The following is a 19,954-nucleotide window of genomic DNA, read 5'->3' on the forward strand; positions in this document are numbered from 1 at the left end:
TACCAAATACTAATTGACTGTATGTGAACGTCTGACCCACTGGGAATGTGATGAAAGAAATAAAAACTGAAATAAATCATTCTCTCTACTATTATTCTGACATTTTACATTCTTAAAATAAAGTGGTGATCATAACTGACCTAGGACAGGGAATTTTTACTTGGATTAAATGTCAGGAATTGTGAAAAACTGAGTTGAAATGTATTTGGCTAAGGTGTATGTAAACTTACAATTTCAACTGTATTTTTGGCTCACAGCCCTCCTACCACTTAAAACAGAACATCAGGCACTTCACTTGTTGTTGTTGTTAGATAATGCTCCATTCTGATCTCTGAAATAAATGAATTAGCTCGCCTCTTGCTAACAACCATTGGATGTAGTATAAAACCAAAACAGTGAACTTTTCCCTAATACTTTTCCCATGAACTTCCTGACTCCCACAGAGCAAAAATAATCAAAGTTTTGACTTTCATTTCCCCCATTATCAGTCACACAACAATTTCACAGAACAGCAATCACACAATAATGAACTCCCAGAAGCAATTAAACAGGCTTTCCTGCAGAGGGACCTTCATGAATACCAGAAAGACTCTTTCCGCTTTTGAGAAGCCACTAATCAGAGCACATTCCAGACGAGGTGTCACATCAGTTGTGTTCTCCCAGAAATCCCTTCAGGAAACAGAACTAAAGTGAAGGCTTCTAATCAACACAAACTGCTTTATAGATTGCATCCAAAATTGCACCCTATTCCCTACATAGTGCACTATGGGCCCTGCTCAAAAGTAGTGCACTATATAGGAAATAGGGTGCCATTTGTGACACAGACCTAGGCTGTTCTGCACGTCCCTCTCTGACACCAGCCTGATGGGGTTTAATTGGGCTGAACATACCATCTCCTTTATATCACACTACATGATATCTTCAACACAACTTCACAAATTACCTGTTGACATTATGAGGGCAAGTTGGAGTGTTTTTTTCAGGTTTCGGGTGACGGATAGAATTATGTAATAAAAAATATATTAAATGTTTTCGGATATCAGCCTAATTGTTGCTTAACTTTAACTGTCTCTGGAAACTTAAAAAAAGACAACTGCCTATAGACTGAAAAGTATCTGTAGTAACAATATGTTAGCTAAATCAAAGATGATCTTAATCACAAAATGTCATAATTTAGTTTCCCCAAACCAATATGCAGTGCTGATTGCAAGCCCATGATCCCACACATGGTCACAGTGAATCCATATTCCCTCTCACTATGCAGTAGAAAGACTGGGAGGCGATAGAAATTATGCATCTTACACATATTAATTATTCAATTACATAGAACTACAGAAATAGCATATCTATGGGAACATAGCCCTCAAATTCAACCCTGGACCTAGAAGCCAGTTCCACTGTTTTTTTTCCATTCTTCCCCTCTAATCAGGGACTGATTTAGACCTGGGACACAATAGGTGCAATGAATTATCAGGTAACAGAAAACCAGCAGTACTCCAGTCCAGACCTCCAGGGTAGGATTTGAATACATAGGATCTCTATGGATTCTTACCAGTGTTCTGATCCATGTACTCCCGGGACACATGTTCATTCTGGTGCACCCATTCTCCATTACACTTGAAGAAGATCTGCAGTGCGGGCACAGCCCGACAGAGCAGCTTGATTGGGTTGCTCTTGATGATGTAGGCATCTTCTGGCTCCTTCATGAAGTGAGGCAGGGTACCTGGGACTGACGGTAGGGAGTCTGGCAGGATGTCACCTGTGGCTCCTGCAAAGAGAAAGACAGATTGATTGATTGAACTAACCAATCAAATACATTTATTTAACTAACCCTTTTTCAGATCAGCAGTTGTCACAATGTGCTTTATGGATTTGCAGCCTAAATCCTCAAAGAGCAACCAATGCAGGCAGTGTTCTTCTGGGTGACCATGACTGATTTTCAAAACAAAACCTAGCTCTGATAGATATGTTAAGCTTTTCGCTAACATTTTGAGCTAAAGGAAAGTAATTCAAACTACTCTTCTATGATGTGTCCTAGAATTAAATGATGCCTGGAAAAATTGTTTCTCAAAGAGGCAAAAAAGTGTCACTGTTAACTTGGAGTCTATAGGAACAATTGATCTTTCACATACCGAGGCAATACTTTGGATTCACTATTCTCCCCATGTTCATATTGAAAATCTGTAATTCTCTGCGGAGTGACAATGTTTCTCATTCTTCACAAGTTAACATCGTCAGAAAAGAAGAATACAAGGAGAACAATTTAAGCAATTCTCTTCCACTCTAGTCGATATCCGTCTTTTCAGAGCAATTTGTCGATGAATGTAATCAGAATAGACCACCAAGCAGAGGCATTGGGAGAGGACTGATTACCCGTACTGTGACTGTTGAGCCTGACTGCATCTTATCTCCGCCGCAAACCCTCCTCTTTGTGCAAAGAATGTCTTTGTGAAGATGCCAAAATGCCGAAATATGTCCCTACTTTAGCACAATTCATATCAGGTTATTCCTTCAAGTCAGTTCAGAAAGCAGCTGGAACAGGTTTGACTGTCATTCTACCATAGAGTACCTCATCGATTTAATAGAGAGGGAAACATTGATCTAACAACAAGGCTACACAATATTAGATGGGATTTTAGTTCAAGACAGATCTTGGATGCATTCCCAAATTGCACCGTACTGTCTCCCCTTCACAGTATTCCCATTATAGTGCAGTATACTTGACCAGGGTCCTATGGAATATAAAGGGAACAGGGTGTCATTTTGGGCAAAGTTCTGGACTCTTCATGTGAAGCCTCTAGTTCAGAACAGCCCTCTACTCCTGGGCCCAGAACAATAAGGAGGAACAGGACGTCATCGCTGAGCAAATCCCAGAATTAAACCTCAATCCCATCAAGGACAATATGGTTAAGCCATTCAGAGATGTACTGTAAAAGCCCATGAAAGCTATTATGTCCCACCATCAAATCCAATTTTGTCCACTGAAATCTAATCACCCAGCCCCACTTTCTACCACCACCTCCCACAAATGTGGTCATGGCTAACAGACAAATCAATGAACGCTATGGTGCACTCACCAAAAAACAGATTATAGTGTAAACATACATCCAAACTTTGGAGTACAGGACTCAATACATAAGGCCAGATTGGGGTTCATACTTTCAGAAATTACCCTGGACTTTTGAAGATTTGGAAGGTCATTTTGACAACAATCTCAGGATTTGTCGCGCACAGTTTGCCAAGAAAATTCTGTCGTTATTGACTGCAGTCATAAAGGCCTTGAGCACTAAATAGGTATTTTATAAATGGAAAAATACAAATGTATAGGTTGCTTTAGTTTTGACAAAGAAATGAATGCATTGAAGTATAAGAGTAAACTCTCGGCAAAACAAGTATGTAACTATTCTGTTCTATTCCGTTCTGTCGTGTTCAAAAAGCTTTTTATTCCACTGCTGTTTTTTTTACTCTTCATATTTTTCAGTCTTCTTTCACATTGTTATGTTGTTGAGTACATGAATGAACCCAAGCATGTATTTTCACAATGCATAAATAAATCATGCTTTTGACCATAGATTTCCTAAACAGACCTAGAAAAGGACCTTAAAAAACAAGTGACAATGTAGGTATGACATAAAGAATCAGGCAAGCAGAAAAGAGACACTAACTCGTAATCTTCCCAGATCATTGAGTGACAAATTGAAAATTGTTTCAAGCAGAAGAAGATTAAATTATGTTATTTCTGCTACGGGAGGTGGATTTGAGGAGGAAGGGGATATACAACCTGTATAATTAATTCCTTACTCCAAACCTGAAGGGCAGGGCTGCCAATAATGACACATCCTCTGTAAAATAGATTCCAGACAGATTGTTAATTTCTATTTTACTGATGCCTTTGCTTGTCTCCTTTTCAGGCAGACATTTTTTTTCTAGCATCAAAAAAGAGAACACAATGTGACGAAATCTTTAACTATTTTTATACAGCACATGAGTGGAAAATCCCAAAATTCACTTTTGTGATATCCCCCCACAGCCTTTTAGCTCCTTATCCATGTATCACAACAAGTTGGGAAGTAAGTACATGTTGTGTCTATGGATACTGCAAGCTGTGTCCTCATAGAGGGTAGTCTTCCTCAGTTAAACTCTTTCTAGTATGAATTAACACCTCGGCCTGTGGTGGTGTCAAACCAAGCCCACTCAACCTGCTCCACTCCTCAGCTTAGTTTGCAGGTCATTTTTTAGAATGGTGAGTTATGGCAAAACTATCATAATCCTTTTCATCCACCATTGTCAAGTGTATAGAGAATCCCCCTTTTACAGAGATGTGGACTCAAATGTTTCCACTCAACTTCGATGACTCGAAAGACCGGGGAGACTTGTTTAGATTTCCCCATCCCTAAAGGGCATCACACTCCTCTCATTCTCTTACCTCCTCTACCATCATCTTCTGATATTAGACAACCAAGCCTCACAGACCTCTCTACGCGCACCCAGTGGGTGGGAGTGGGCAAACACTCGACTCTATTTGGACATTTCTCGCTGTCACTCAAACTATCTGTCAATGCTAGCAGAGAAAAAGAGGCGAAGCGAGAGGGTCCACTCCCGTTAAAATCTGTCCACGCATGAATACAGTGACATGCAGAGCAATAAGCAGAATGATAAGCAGACCGCCTGCCTTCCCGCCTTCGGGACAACAACTCCCAATGTCAAGGGAGGAGTACATCTCATCATTATATATAGTATCTCTGATGCTAGTTCGTCAATTGAAAGAGACATTGACTGAGTCTGTAATCATCATGGCATCATCTGGATCGGTTCCCAAAAATCGTTGCATTTGGTTTCAACGACTATGTGGTGGTGGGGAAAAAAATGGCTGCAGTTTGTAAAACATGTGGGTCCAAAATCAATGATGAAATTGCAAAAACCTCAAACTTTGTCAAACATATGAAGTCACATAAAGATAGGTAAGAATTTAATTATTGCTGTGTGAGCTAGCTAGCTAACGTGAGGTAATGTTCTGGAACTTACTCAAATCAAATCAAAGTTTATTTGTCACGTGTGCTAAATACAACAGGTAGACCTTACAGTGAAATGCTTACTTACAGGCTCTAACCAATAGTGCAAAAAAAATGTATGTGTGTGTGTGTGTGTGTGTGTGTGTGTGTGTGTGTAGGTAAGTAAAGATATAAAACAACAGTAAAAAGCCATTTGAAAATAAGAGTATCAAGGCTATATACAGACACTGGTTAGTCAAGCTTATTGAGGTAGTGTGTATATGTAGGTATGGTTATAGTGACTACGCATATATGATGAACAGAGTGGCAGTAGCGTAAAAGAGGGATTGGGGGGGGAACTCAATGCAAATAGTCCGGGTAACCACAAATAGTCCGGGTAACCACAGGAGTCTTGGCGGGTGGTGGGACACAATGCAGATAGCCCGGTTAGCCAATGTGCGGGAGCACTGGTTGGTCGGGCCAATTGAGGTAGTATGTACATGAACGTATAGTTAAAGTGACTATGCAAATAAGATAAACAGAGAGTAGCAGCAGCGTAAAAGAGGGGTTGGGGGGGAACACAATGCAAATAGTCCGGGTAACCACTTGGTTACCTGTTCAGGAGTCTTATGGCTTGGGGGTAAAAACTGTTGAGAAGCCTTTATGCTTCATCTGACCACTTTTTTATAGACAGAGTCACTGGTGCTTCCTGCTTTAATTTTTGCTTGTAACGTTAGCTAGATAGCTTGCAATGGCTCCCCTTACCATGTGTCCAAAGTGGACAGCACATTTAGATTGTTGTTTTGTTTAACATCCCTATGTAGGCCTACTACTACAACATAAAAAAACATGGTAAATTCAGACAATTACCTACTGAATTATATCAGTTTCCTAAACGTTATGTTCATTCATGAATTCAACAAAAAATTATGGTGAGTTGAAGATTTGATAATCTCCATCATATAAAGCAATTGACTAAATAATACAGTATAAGTATGTTATAGCTTTCATGAATACCAGAAGAGGAAGACGATCAGCTGTGACCCTCAGCAGCCACACATCTCCCAATTCATAGAGACATGCTCTGTGCAACTGTACAACACAAATCATCCACAGTAAAAAGCTATCACCAATTCCATAATGTCACATCGTATTGTGGATTGCAACATACCCCTGCTCATCATTGAACACAAGAGCTTTCGTCACTTTTTGGAAAAAATATATTGGGTATTGTGTAGACTGATACCCCATTTAATTGATCCCCAGTCCTTCGGTAAAGCTTTACAGTGCAATATGAATGTTACCAGCGCTTTACTTTATTACCAACGCGGTATTGTAAACACATTGTTCGTTGCCGGTGTTTTCTTGTTTGCAGACTTTTTTTGTACAGCTTTGACAGTGCTACTGATAGCAGTGCTGGCGCTTGGCTTGCACGTGAAAATTCAGAACACACAACATTCTATAATAGAACTGTGTTATTTGACGTGTCAAATTAAAAGCTTATTTAATGTAACAAATAGTGTTATTGTCAAAGAGTGTTATTTGACATGTATCTTTTTGACACACAAAAACCAAAACAGAGTTCCATAGTATGTTGTGAAGGTAATAGCAGTGATGCTATTACTGTGTAACTCCGGTAGGCCAACATCTAAAAAATAGCGCACTTGGTAGTATGTACCGGGGCTCAACCAGTCGCGAAAGCCAACATCACCTACGACGACAGTTAACGGTTGATTGTCAAGGGCAAGGAATTACATTATCTTGGCATTATTGGCTTTCGCCTTTGAGCTCTTTCAAATGACTGCTCAACTTGTTGACTGCTCAATCCAGACAGCAGACATTGTGGGCTATTTTAGGAATGCTGTGTTGCACATGTAGCGGCAAATTTTACATGGCGTCATTACGTCATGTACCTACGTTATATAGGTATGCACGTCAACTTTGACATTGGTTTTGCACATCGGCGTTAAATTAGACATAGGGCCGATACCGATGTTGGCATTTTTAGCTAATATTGTCCGATTCCGATATGTTCTCAGATTATATAGTGCATCCCTAATTACAGCTAGTGGTGGGGATGGGTTGAAGGAGACTAAAATTGTCAGTCCAGCTCTTTCCAAAGCGTCCAAGATTATTGCTCCACACTAGCATCACTTTTAAAGAGGCATTTGAAGGTGAGTTTGGAGTGAAGGGAATCCCTGCTGCAGTGAACACATGCTGGAACTTCACACTGAGGCAGGTGAGAGAAGTGCTTCATTGCGGCTATCTGAAGTTGTGTTGGATGCTGGAAGAGGTAAGGCATAAGGAATTAATATTTTAATTGAGAGAGTGGAAACTACTGAAAGAGTTGGGCGACATTCTTCAGCCTTTTGCAGAAGCCACAGGTATTACCCAAGGAGAAAAAGTTGTCACAATCAGTGCAGTGGTTCCTTGCATTCTTTCCCTACATGGCCTGGTCCGAAGTCTCCAAGCATCACTGAAGAGGAGATTAATTGGAATCTTCATCAATGTCAAGATGGCCACCCCATCTGGAGATTGCACCCTTCTCAGGCCATATCTATCTTAAAGCAGTTGTGCTAGATCCATCCTTTTCCCTGGTGTGGCTGCAACATCATGTTCTGGTGGATGATGCTATTAAGGACGAGGTGATAAATGGTGAAAGGTGGGTATCTTTTTATTATAAAAAGTTTACCAATAGAGTTAATACTTAGCCTAATTAATTTAAGTTATACAGCATTTTAATTTAAATAGTAAACTACTAATAGCAAGATTAACCTTTCTGTCTATATTTGCTCTGTCTATATAGATGTAATTCTGCGAGAGACTGGGCAACATGTGGATCCAACCACCACTGAGGACTGTTCTCTGGGAGAGGAGTCAGAGCTGTTCGCAGCATATCGCCACTACCTTGACATTTGCAAAGGACAGAACAACCTTTGGTTCAGGGCTATGAACAGAAACATTCTTCCTTCACTGTTCTGAGTGGAAATGAGGGTCTTCGCAGTGCCTGCATCAAGTGCTCCTGTAGAGCGTGTGTTCAGCCATGAGGGAATCATACTGCGGCCCCATTGCTCACAAATGGGTGATATTATTGGCCAATTTTTATATTTTGTAAATTTCAATGCATTGTAAACCTAAGAGCCCAAAATCATTGTCATTGGTGCCATTTGTATGGCCTTTCTACAGTATGTCGTGTCTTTGGCTATGCCAGATTAAGTGATATGACATGCTATTCTATAAAATAATTTCTCTGTAATTATTATTACCTGATTAAGCTAATCAGGTAAATGTAATTAACTAGCAAGTCGGGGCACCACAAAATAATGTTTATAGAGCTGTTATCTTCCGAATAAACTCTTAAATACCTAGTCATCTTTTACATCAGTAGCAGTCAATATTTAATTGTCACCTTATTTAGTCTCATCTGCACGTTTTAAATTCTTGGTTATCTTCACAAACCCTGGCTAACAAGTTGAATCAGCAATACAAAATGTGGTGTAATTATTTATTTACTAAATACCTAAATCATCACATAGAATTGCATCTACACAGAATGGATCAAACATTGATTACAAATGATGTCACAAAGGAAAAGGTCCCTAGCGGACGGAACAGATAAGAGATAAGACGGCTGGTTACACAAAGAAAGGGGGTTGGGTTGTGAATGAAACAGCGGAAAGACTGAGGAACAAAAAGATTGTGTGTCTCTATCGGGCCGTAGGCAGCTACTCTATCATAAATACAGAATCTTATGCATTCTAAATAATCGGCCATTTGGAAAAGGAAAATGCAATACATTTTTTACTCTGAGCTGCGCTTCGATCGGTTGGTCGTAGATGGAAGGGTTGTCCTTTGAAGAATGTCTGGTGGTAGAACGGTTACTTGGTAGTACCGTCATCGTGTGGTAGACAGGTACTCTGTCCGTCCTCTCCTAGACAATGTCTACAGTTGCTGCGCTAATGCAACGGCTAGGAGGTATCACTTCTTTAGTGAATAAGAGTTCAAAGTTCATACTAGGTTGCCATACTTTAAGCTTATAGCTCATGCTATATTCTGGCAGGTATAGTCAAAATGTATCCTTCCGGCATGCAGGTCGTCACCTTCACAGGTTATTATCTGAGCCATTTTAATGTAGGTCCTTCATCCTCACGTCCTCGGAACAGGAAGTTGAATTTTCGTCAACGGGTTCATATAGTGGTGAAAGAACGGCGTGTTTCATAGTTTTACAACCCATGTCTGTTCACTTGGGCGGGGCCTCTGAGTGAGCAGAGTGGTGTTCTTATGACAAACCGTTCTCTCATTAAGAAGCTAAAATTACATTTCATCTTTTCACAAATAGTTTCATATTTAAACATTTAAATTGCACAACAATTCCATGTGAATCTGATAACTAGAATGTGTAGATTTTCCAAGATACAGTTTATGTCGTCCTATCATCCGTAATCATGTCTCAGACACCAACTGATCTGACATCATATTCATTAAGTGCCAAAGCATATTTTCAACTGGTTGGATTACTGAAATATGGTTCCGTTTCCCACCTTTTGAGGTTCCCAGAATCTCTATGTTAACAAAGGGCTTTTCAAGAGTCAACTTTTATGGAGTAGAGAGAGAGAAACGGGGGGGAGGTATTTATGGGGGTCATAAACCTCCCCCAACAGGCCAACATCATGACAAGTAATACAAAAAAAACTTTCTAACATGATATTTCACTCAAGTTTATTATGTAGTGTACTAGTAGTGTAATAAAAACAGGAAATAAAAAATTGCATTAAAATTGTCATTAAACACTTGAGGACTCGAAACCCCAAATTAGGGACTTGTGACTTAACTCAACCTGAGCTGTGGAACTTTGGACTTTACTTGAGACTTGCCCATTATTACTTGGGACTTGACTCCAGAGTCAAAGGTTAAGACTTGAGACTTGCTTAGGACTTAAAATGCAGACAAATATGTCTAAATATGTTTTTTAATCAAACTATTTTGTGGAATATACATCCATGCAGACACTTAATGGCCAGGGTGTGATATAACGATGTAGCACTGACAAATTCTTCTTCTCCATGCAGTGTACTTCATCTGCTATAATTTAACAGGAAGCCTTGACTCAAAAGGCCTGGTGAACCCTGTATATGCTTTTGGTTTGAGGGTTCACGTCCATTTCCCACTGCAAACAGCTAACTATGATCCTTGTCCTCTTCTTAATGCCTACACACTTACCGCAGTCAAAGGTAACAGATAAATGGAACGAGGTGACAATGCACGCTCCATAAAGCACCCCGAGTCTCACTTCCTCTCGCTCTAATGATAGATGGTCATTAATATGTGGCTTAATGAAGGCAATGAGTGTGCCGCCAATAAGTCACTTATTTCCTCATTAGGCCTGTACATTTTTACCCTGCCTCTTAAAGGGTCCTCACTCTCCTCTTATCGGCTTCCAGTCACCGGGCGGAGGGCACGCGGCAGGCAAATGCTTTCACCCTGAGCAGAGAGTAGACCCACTGGGCACAGACGTCAATTCAATGTCTTTTCCATGTTGGTTCAACCTCATTTCATTGAAACATTGATTCAACCAGTTGGTGCCGGGTGGGGAGCTGCCTGGATGGTGGATGGCAGTGCAGATTAATGCCATGGTTATCTGCATATGGGGAGGTCTGCGGTGTCTGTCGTGGCACAGGTGCTGTGCTCATGGACGAGGGGAACAATGGCAATGAGCCAGGGGACCTTGTCAATCATACAGATTTAAATCAACCAACTCTGACACATACCAATGGCATGACAATCACAACTGCATAATGTATGCCTTAGTAAGTTCTGTTCACTTTTCTTTCCAATGCTGTGGGGTGCAGTGAGCGGACTGAGCGTACAGGGTGATAAATATGGACTGGGTTATGCCAAGATGGATCATTTACTGAACAGCCAACTGATGTAAAAATAAAAAAGGAATCAAACTAGCACTTCTGCTTCTCTGTGAGACCCTTTTGTGTTTCACAGCTTGCCTCTCTCCTGTCAGCAATAAGCGTCCCACAATCAAATGGACAGCAGCAGAAGTGGGCTAACTGTAGATACAACTGTCACCGCAGCACCACTCATTCACTACTCTCCTGGCTGCCTGTCTCCCTTTACCCAGTTGTACATTACTATTTCACAGCTGCCTCCGGACCCAAAGTCTTTAAAACCGCACACTTTTATTCTCACACCCTGAAAACACTGGGGACTTTCTCATGGATTTTTTACAGGGATGGAGACAGGGAGAGGGCAAGGAAGAATACCGTTAGGCTGTGTGAGTGTAGGTTTTACATGGTGAGCACCCTTTATTGGACTTCGGCAGGAATCCTACTCATTTGAAAGCCGGGAGTGCCAGTCTATTCTGACCGCAAGGCTGTCAGAGGGGGGGGGGGGGGGGGGGGGGGGGGGGGGCGAGATGAGAGGAGCACAGGATGGAGAGGAGGGAGTCTGACTGGTACTGTTCTCTGAGCCCCATGTGTGAACTTCAGAGGGTGGAGAGAAGGAAGAGGCGCAAGCAAGTACAGCCCCCCCCCCCCCCCCCCCCCACACACACACACAGAATTATCCTACAGAATAACAGCAGAGAAATACTGTAGTCCTGTAGTCATACTGTCCTTATACTTAAATGAAGGTGTATCAAGGGGCCCAACAGTATCAAATCAAATTTGATTTGTCACATACACATGGTTAGCAGATGTTAATACGAGTGTAGCGAAATGCTTGTGCTTCTAGTTCCGACAGTGCAGTAATAACCAACGAGTAATCTAACCTAACAATTTCACAACAGCTACCTTATACACACAAGTGTAAAGGGATGAACAATATGTACATAAAGATATATGAATGAGTGATGGTACAGAACGGCATAGGCAAGATGCAGTAAATGGTATCGAGTACAGTATATACATATGAGATGAGTAATGTAGGGTATGTAAACATTATATTAAGTGGCATTGTTTAAAGTGGCTAGTGATACATGTATTACATAAAGATGGCAAGATGCAGTAGGTGGTATAGAGTACAGTATATACATATGAGATGAGTAATGTAGGGTATGTAAACATTATATTAAGTGGCATTGTTTAAAGTGGCTAGTGATACAATTTGTACATGTATGGCAGCAGCCACTCAATGTTAGTGGTGGCTGTTTAACAGTCTGATGGCCTTGAGATAGAAGCTGTTTTTCAGTCTCTCGGTCCCTGCTTTGATGCACCTGTAATGACCTTGCGTTCTGAATGATAACGGGTGAACAGGCAGTGGCTCGGGTGGTTGTTGTCCTTGATGATCTTTATGGCCTTCCTGTGACATCGGGTGGTGTAGTTGTCCTGGAGGGCAGGTAGTTTGCCCACAGTGATGCGTTGTGCAGACCTTACTACCCTCTGGAGAGCCTTACGGTTGTGGGTGGAGCAGTTGCTGTACACCCCGACAGGATGCTCTCGATTGTGCATCTGTAAAAGTTTGTGAGTGCTTTTGGTGACAAGCCACATTTCTTCAGCCTCCTGAGGTTGAAGAGGCGCTGCTGCACCTTCTTCACAACGCTGTCTGTGTGGGTGGACCAAATCAGTTTGTCCGTAAATGTTTACGCCGAGAAACTTAAAACGTTCTACCCTCTCCACTACTGTCCCGTCAATGTGGATAGGGGGGTGCTCCCTATGCTGTTTTGTGAAGTCCACGATCATCTCCTTTGTTTTGTTGACGTTGAGTGTGAGGTTATTTTCCTGACACCACACTCCGAGGGCCCTCACCTCCTCCCTGTAGGCCGTCTCGTCATTGTTGGTAATCAAGCCTACCACTGTAGTGTCGTCTGCAAACTTGATGATTGTGTTGGAGGTGTGCATGGCCACGCAGTCATGGGTGAACAGGGAGTACAGGAGAGGACTCAGAACGCACCCTTGTGGGGCCCCAGTGTTGAGGATCAGCGGGGTGGAGATGTTGTTACCTACCCTCACCACCTGGGGGCGGCCCGTCAGGAAGTTCAGTACCCAGTTGCACAGGGCGGGGTCGAGACCCAGGGTCTCGAACTTGATGACGAATTTGGAGGGTACTAAGTTGTTAAATGCTGAGCTATAGTCAATGAAGAGCATTCTCACATAGTTATTCCTATTGTCCAGATGGGTTAGGGCAGTGTGCAGTGTGGTTGCGATTGCGTTGTCTGTGGACCTATTGGGGCGGTAAGCAAATTGGAGTGGGTCTAGGGTGTCAGGTAGGGTGGAGGTGATATGGTCCTTGACTAGTCTCTCAAAGCACTTCATGATGACGGAAGTGAGTGCTACGGGGCAGTAGTCCCGTAGCTCAGTTACTTTAGCTTTCTTGGGAACAGGAACAATGGTGGTCCTCTTGAAGCATGTGGGAACAGCAGACTGGGATAAGGATTGATTGAATATGTCCGTAAACACACCAGCCAGCTGGTCTGCGCATGCGGCTGGGGATGCAGTCTGGGCCTGCAGCCTCGCGAGGGTTAACACGTTTAAATGTTTTAATCACATCGGCTGCAGTGAAGGAGACTCCGCAGGTTTTGGTAGCGGGCTGTGTCAGTGGGACTGTATTGACCTCAAAGCAAGCAAAGACGTTTAGTCTGTCTGGGAGCAAGACATCCTGGTCCGCGACGGGGCTGGTTTTCTTTTTGTAATCCGTGATTGACTGTAGCCTCTGCCACATACCTCTTGTGTCTGAGCCATTGAATTGCGACTCTACTTTGTCTCTATACTGACACTTAGCTTGTTTGATTGCCTTGCGGAGGGAATAGCTACACTGTTTGTATTCGGTCATGTTTCCGGTCACCTTGCCCTGGTTAAAAGCAGTGGTTTGCGCTTTCAGTTTCGCGCGAATGCTGCCATCAATCCACGGTTTCCGGATGGAGAATGTTTTAATAGTTGCTGTGGGTACGACGTCGCCAATGCACTTGCTAATGAACTCGCTCACCGAATCAGCGTATTCGTCAATGTTGTTGTTTGACACAATGCGGAGCATATCCCAATCCACGTGATCGAAGCAATCTTGAAGCGTGGAATCAGAATGGTCGGACCAGCGTTGAACAGACCTGAGAGCGGTAGCTTCCTGTTTTAATTTCTGTCTATACGCTGGAAGCAACAAAATGGAGTCGTGGTCAGCTTTTCCGAAAGGAGAGCGGGGGAGGGCCTTATATGCATCGCGGAAGTTAGAATAACAATGATCCAGGGTTTAACCAGCCCTGGTAGCACAATCGATATGCTGATAGAATTTAGGGAGTCTTGTTTTCAGATTAGCCTTGTTAAAATCACCAGCTACAATGAATGCAGCCTCAGGATATGTAGTTTCCAGTTTACATAGAGTCAAATAAAGTTCGTTCAGGGCCATCGATGTGTCTGCTTGGGGGGGAATATATGCGGCTGTGATTATAAATGAAGAGAATTCTCTTGGTAGATAATGCGGTCGACATTTGATTGTGAGGAATTCTAAGTCAGGTGAACAGAAGGACTTGAGTTCCTGTATGTTGTTATGATCACACCACGTCTCGTTAATCATAAGGCATACCCCCATGCCCCTCTTCTTACCAGAAAGATGTTTGTTTCTGTCGGCACGATGCGTGAAGAAACCAGCTGGCTGTACCGACTCCGATAGCGTGTCTCGAGTGAGCCATGTTTCCGTGAAGCAAAGAACGTTACAGTCTCTGATGTCTCTCTGGAATGCTACCCTTGCTCGGATTTCATCAACCTTGTTGTCAAGAGACTGGACATTGACGAGTAGTATGCTCGGGAGCGGTGCGCGATGTGCCCGTCTCCGGAGCCTGACCAGAAGACCGCTTAGTCTGCCCCTTTTACGGCGTCGTTGTATTGGTTCGCCGGCTGGGATCCGATCCATTGTCCCGGGTGGTGGGCAAAACACAGGATCCACTTCGAGAAAGTCGTATTCCTGGTCGTAATGATGGTGAGTTGACGTTGCTCTTATATCCAGTAGTTCCTCCTGAATATATGTAATAAAACCTAAGATTACCTGGGGTACCAATGTAATAAATAACACGTAAAAAAACAAAATACTCTATAGTTTCCTAGGAACGCGAAGCGAGGAGGCCATCTCTGTCGGCACCAGAAGTTTTAAAAAAAAGGGAAAGAAAGTATCTAGCCTGTCTTATGGTCTGTCCTGGAGGATCAGATGCACTGCATGCATAAAGCCCTTTCTACATCAGTAGTTGTCACAAAGTGCTTTACAGATCACCTTTACAGATTGTCTTAAAATGTGCATGGTCCGATTAGAGCAGTAACTCTTCTGTAAATGAGATGGTGTTATTATTTTCAAACACAGCTTTACTGTAAGACTTTGAAAAGCATTAGATGTATTGTTACTCGTTTAAAAAGGTGAGTAACAGCTGTGTGTGCCAAACTCAACAAACCCATAAACCTGCTCCGTGAAAGGTTGACTCAAAGTAATTCTAGTTCATAGATCTGTAGCCCCGTCAGTTATGAGGGTGCTGTTGAGTCCTCTCCATGCACCAGAGGCTATGAGCCCCTGGGTATGCTGATTGACTGAGACAGACTGTCAGTTATTGACACTACCTCTGTGCACACATCCCCAGAAAGGCTGGCAGAGAATAAAGAATATAAATACTTCCACCAGAGGCCTGTCTGCGTTTGCACCATCTACTTCTTGTCTCTTAAAGTGATCCTTCTCTTAAGCCTGCATAACCCACCCATGCTTAGTTAGCCCCCACTCATTTTCACCTCTCAAGTCCTCACAGAGAGACAGGGCTGTATCAACAGTTCCATCAAATTAGCATGTTTCAGAATCCCTAGGGAGGGAGGTAGAATGTTCACATAGGTTGGTGAGTCTGCCTAGGAGACTGGTACCTGTCTATTATAGTGGTAGTGTTCACATACTAGTCACCAGACCAGATCACAGTGAGGGTTAACTATAGAGGTCCTATCGATCACCACATAATTAGGTCAAATTTGCGCTCGTGTATAGAATGATCTGCAGAGCTCTCTGCACCTTTGATGCTCTGATGCCTCGAGACTAGGGAAGTTTAAATTCTTATTGGAGGACTGCATTGTTGAGTAGTAACGTGTTTGCTTCTTAAATTGCTTGTAGTATTGCATGTTCTACATTTCAAAAATGGTGTTCATGCAGGGCTCCTTTGAAAAAGAGTCCTTGGTCTCAATGGGAGTCCCTGATAATGTTACATTTCAAAAATGGTTTGAGGATAATTTTACCCTAAAAAAAGGAGGGGACAACACCCTGATTGGATCAGACAATTATAACTGAAAATGAACACGGCTGTCTCTTCCATGGCTTGAAGTGAGAGGAGAAAAATAATGCCTCAAGGCAAATATCAATTAAAGCTAAAGCTTCTTAATTTTCAATGTCACAAATAGATTCAATGTTATCGTTCAGTGACACCTGTAAAGAAATGTTGGCATCCAAGCCTGATACTGACAAAACTTTGTTGGGAGGAAGTGGTGCAGGATGAAGACTTTCTCCTGCAAAAGGGATGCATTCATAATTTCAATGATTAATTTAGCATATAGTTTCGCATATAAATTACCTAATGTTTATTCATGAAACATAGCCGTAGAAAACTAATTGAAAAGCTCAATTTCTGGTCAACTGCTACTCATTTTTGGGTGAAGTTGAGACATCATATCAACGACTGGCAAAAGCCAAGTGGTGGAGAAGAAAACATCAGAATTCCACTGAAAGTTCCTTTAATTAAAGTCAATCCTTGCTATTAAGTTACATTTTCAGTCTTATGTTACAAACATGAAGTGTCTTCACTCCTAATCCTCACAATGCTGCTGAATCAATCTGGCCTTGTTAGACTTTCGCACACTAAATAGATTTTGGCGCTGGAAATTCTGATGAATTCGCATTGCATTTGCTTTACATATTCAGGAAAGAAAACGATCTTTCAGCAGTATGTATCGTCTTGTTGCTGAATTGATCCAGCTTTAAAAAAGGGAGCATATCACAAGCTCCTTAGATATAAACATGGTCTCAAGTCTTTATATTGAATACAAAACGCATGTTTATGGAAGAGTAGTTTGATTGTATAGTAGTCACTACAGTATAACAATGTTTTACCTTGTGGTGTCTTTGGATTCATGATTTGTCTCCAGATGTGAAAAGTAGGAATTGGCAATAGTTCCAAATTGCACCCTATTCCCAATTTAGTGCACTACATAGGGCTTTGGTCAAAAGTAGTGCACTGTATAGGTAGTAGGGTGCCATTTGGGAAGAGGACATTGGTATTTAAAGCCACACAGTTACATAGCAATGACTGGCAATTAATGATGACTAATATGGCGAGTCATCGGCATTGTTCCTGACGTGATTATAAACTCAGTGACTGGTGATGGCTTGAGCCGGAGAGAAAACTGTTCCTTGTTAATCCGAATGGTTGGTTGGAGTCTAGACCGGAGACTGAATGAGTTTGATCACTCTATCAACAATAGCAAAGGCATTACCACAGTTCCTTCCCAGGTACATTTACATTGAAGGACCAGAAACTAATTACAAACTGACTGCATGACAAATCTCCATTTCTAACTAATTTCGTCTGTCAATCAGAAAAGGAAATGTACCGGTAACTTCAAATGTCTTGTTTCTTTCCCTCCCTCCATCTCGCTCTCCCCCCACTCCCTCTATCTCTTTACCATTAAGCCCACTTTCTCTCAGACGGTCTGCCTTGTACTGTTCTGATGTGAAAATCGCCCGCATTGGCTCAGTGGTGGTGAGGTAAATTAAATCTCCAGAGAGGAAAGCCTTGTCGTCGGGCCTGATTTATTTACAAGGTGGCTGATGTCGGATCCAGGGAAATGGCCTATAAACCCTGAGTTGAGGCCGACTCTAGCACATCTTATTTAATACCACATCACAGACTACTATAAGCCAGCCTCAATGTTTTAAAAGTACTGGTTTAGTCACAGAATTACCAGACAAATCCTGGGCACTTACAAACCAAAGATGGATAAGCCTCATCTGATCATAGCCCTGAGATGTATTACAGCCATTTCAACCAACCGTTTCCAACAACAGATGGATAAGCCTCATCTGAACATAGCCCTGAGATGTATTACAGCCATTTCAACCAACCGTTCCCAACAACAGATGGATAAGCCTCATCTGATCATAGCCCTGAGATGTATTACAGCCATTTCAACCAACTGTTCCCAACAACAGCGGTTTTATTTCATTATGTTTTAAGAATGCAGTGACAGTCTAAGACATTCCAGAAGGTTTACCCAAGAAGTAAACTGTAACATAGCAGGCTTTATATTCCATTCAATCTGTGTATGATCTCCTATATGGTTCATCAGGCATTTTAACAATATCCAAAGCAAATGCTCTGGATTTACTAGGCCTATGCAGTAAACACTAGCGACTGAATTATTGCTAAAACAATCCTACAAGAAACTCCAATTAGCAGTTTCTGATATTCCAATGTATGTCTCCAACACACAGACTCAATACGGTATGTGAAATGCTAATGCACTGTAATGAGGCATTTGCCTTTCAGCTGTCAGATCCATAACATTGACTTATTAATATATCATTCAGTAATTGATAGAGTGATGTATTGGACCTCTCCTAATATTTCACTTGACCTCTCGCCAAATAGAAGCTGATCATTTCTGACATAACTTCAGTCTGTGGAGAGATAGATTGAGGATGTGAAGTCTGTGCTGTTTCTCCCACGTGGCAACAACACCATTGTATGTACCCGAGGCTAAACCTAATAAGAGGGAACTAATGTTAACTATATACACTGCACCTGGGAGTTCTATCCATATAATATATTGAATTTTTTACGAGCTCATACATTATACAAGTTCAAACTATTAAACATAAAAATCCACTTTTACATCCAACTCAAGGGGTCTTACAGCCTTGGAGATATTAGAATGCCCCTGACGGCTGCTTCGGAGTGCAATACGTTACACGTTATTTCATGCAGTAAGCACACTTAGATTGATTAAAATGTGCATTTCCATGGCACAGGAACAATGTACACTGTTTGTATTCAATTCAAATCAAATCAAATGTTATTTGTCACTTGCGCGGAACACAACAGGTGAATGTAGACCTTACAGTGAAATGCTTACTTACAAGCCCTTAACCAACAGTGCAGTTTTAAGAACAATATGTTAGGTAACAAATAGATAAGTAAAATATAAGAAATAAAAGTAACAAATAATTAAACAGCAGCAGTTAAAGAACAATAGCGAGGCCATATACAGGGGGTACCGGTTAGTCAAGGAAATGCGGGGGCACCGGTTAGTCGAGGTAATTGAGGAAATGCCTACACAACCATTCAAAAGTTTGGGGTCACTTAGAAATGTCCTTGTTTTTTAAAGAAACGCCGCTGGGTTTTTCACCGTCAACATTTTCCTGTGTGTATCAAGAATGGTCCACCACCCAAAGGACATCCAGCCAACTTCACACAACTGTGGGAAGCATTGGAGTCAACATGCTCCAGCATCCCTGTGGAATGCTTTCGACACCTTGTAGAGTCCATGCCCCAATGAATTGAGGCTGTTCTGACGGCAAAAGCGGGTACAAGTCAATATTAGGAAGGTGTAAAAAGGGGAAAAGGACATGGCTTATGGGAGATCTTGCAACAATGCAATATTAAAGGGGAATGAGCAAAAGAGCAGGGAAGAGGAAGGCAGCTAGGTAGCTAACCATTAGAGAGATAATATCTCCTGACACCCCACCACCACTACCATCAGCATCAGCGTGTGTAGAGCAGAGAAGGAAGAGGACTCCCTCCTCGGAGACATAGAGCTGGGTTTCTATATAATGAAATGTAAACTGTGTAAACTACTATGTCTGTTTTATGTCTCTAAATGTTGACTATCACTGCAGCATCATATCACCAAGTTTGTGTAAATGTTAAATGTCCATGCCCTGTAATGAGGCATTTGCCTTTCAGCTGGCAGATCCATAACACTTATTCATTATTATATAATTCAGTAATTGAT

General features: G+C 41.9%; 1 protein-coding gene across 3 annotated transcripts in view; it reads right to left on the minus strand.

Moving 5' to 3' along the window:
• The window catches only part of LOC110536281 (netrin receptor UNC5D), a 218,415-nt gene that overhangs the window by 78,280 nt on the left and 120,181 nt on the right, over positions 1-19,954 (minus strand). For all 3 annotated transcript variants that reach the window (XM_021621993.2, XM_021621994.2, XM_021621992.2), the window contains exon 2: positions 1,553-1,768. In XM_021621993.2, the coding sequence (XP_021477668.2) occupies positions 1,553-1,768 (216 nt within the window). The remainder of the gene's footprint in view (positions 1-1,552; positions 1,769-19,954) is intronic.

This window comes from Oncorhynchus mykiss, chromosome 11, assembly GCF_013265735.2.
Source record: "Oncorhynchus mykiss isolate Arlee chromosome 11, USDA_OmykA_1.1, whole genome shotgun sequence".
Taxonomy (NCBI): domain Eukaryota; kingdom Metazoa; phylum Chordata; class Actinopteri; order Salmoniformes; family Salmonidae; genus Oncorhynchus; species Oncorhynchus mykiss.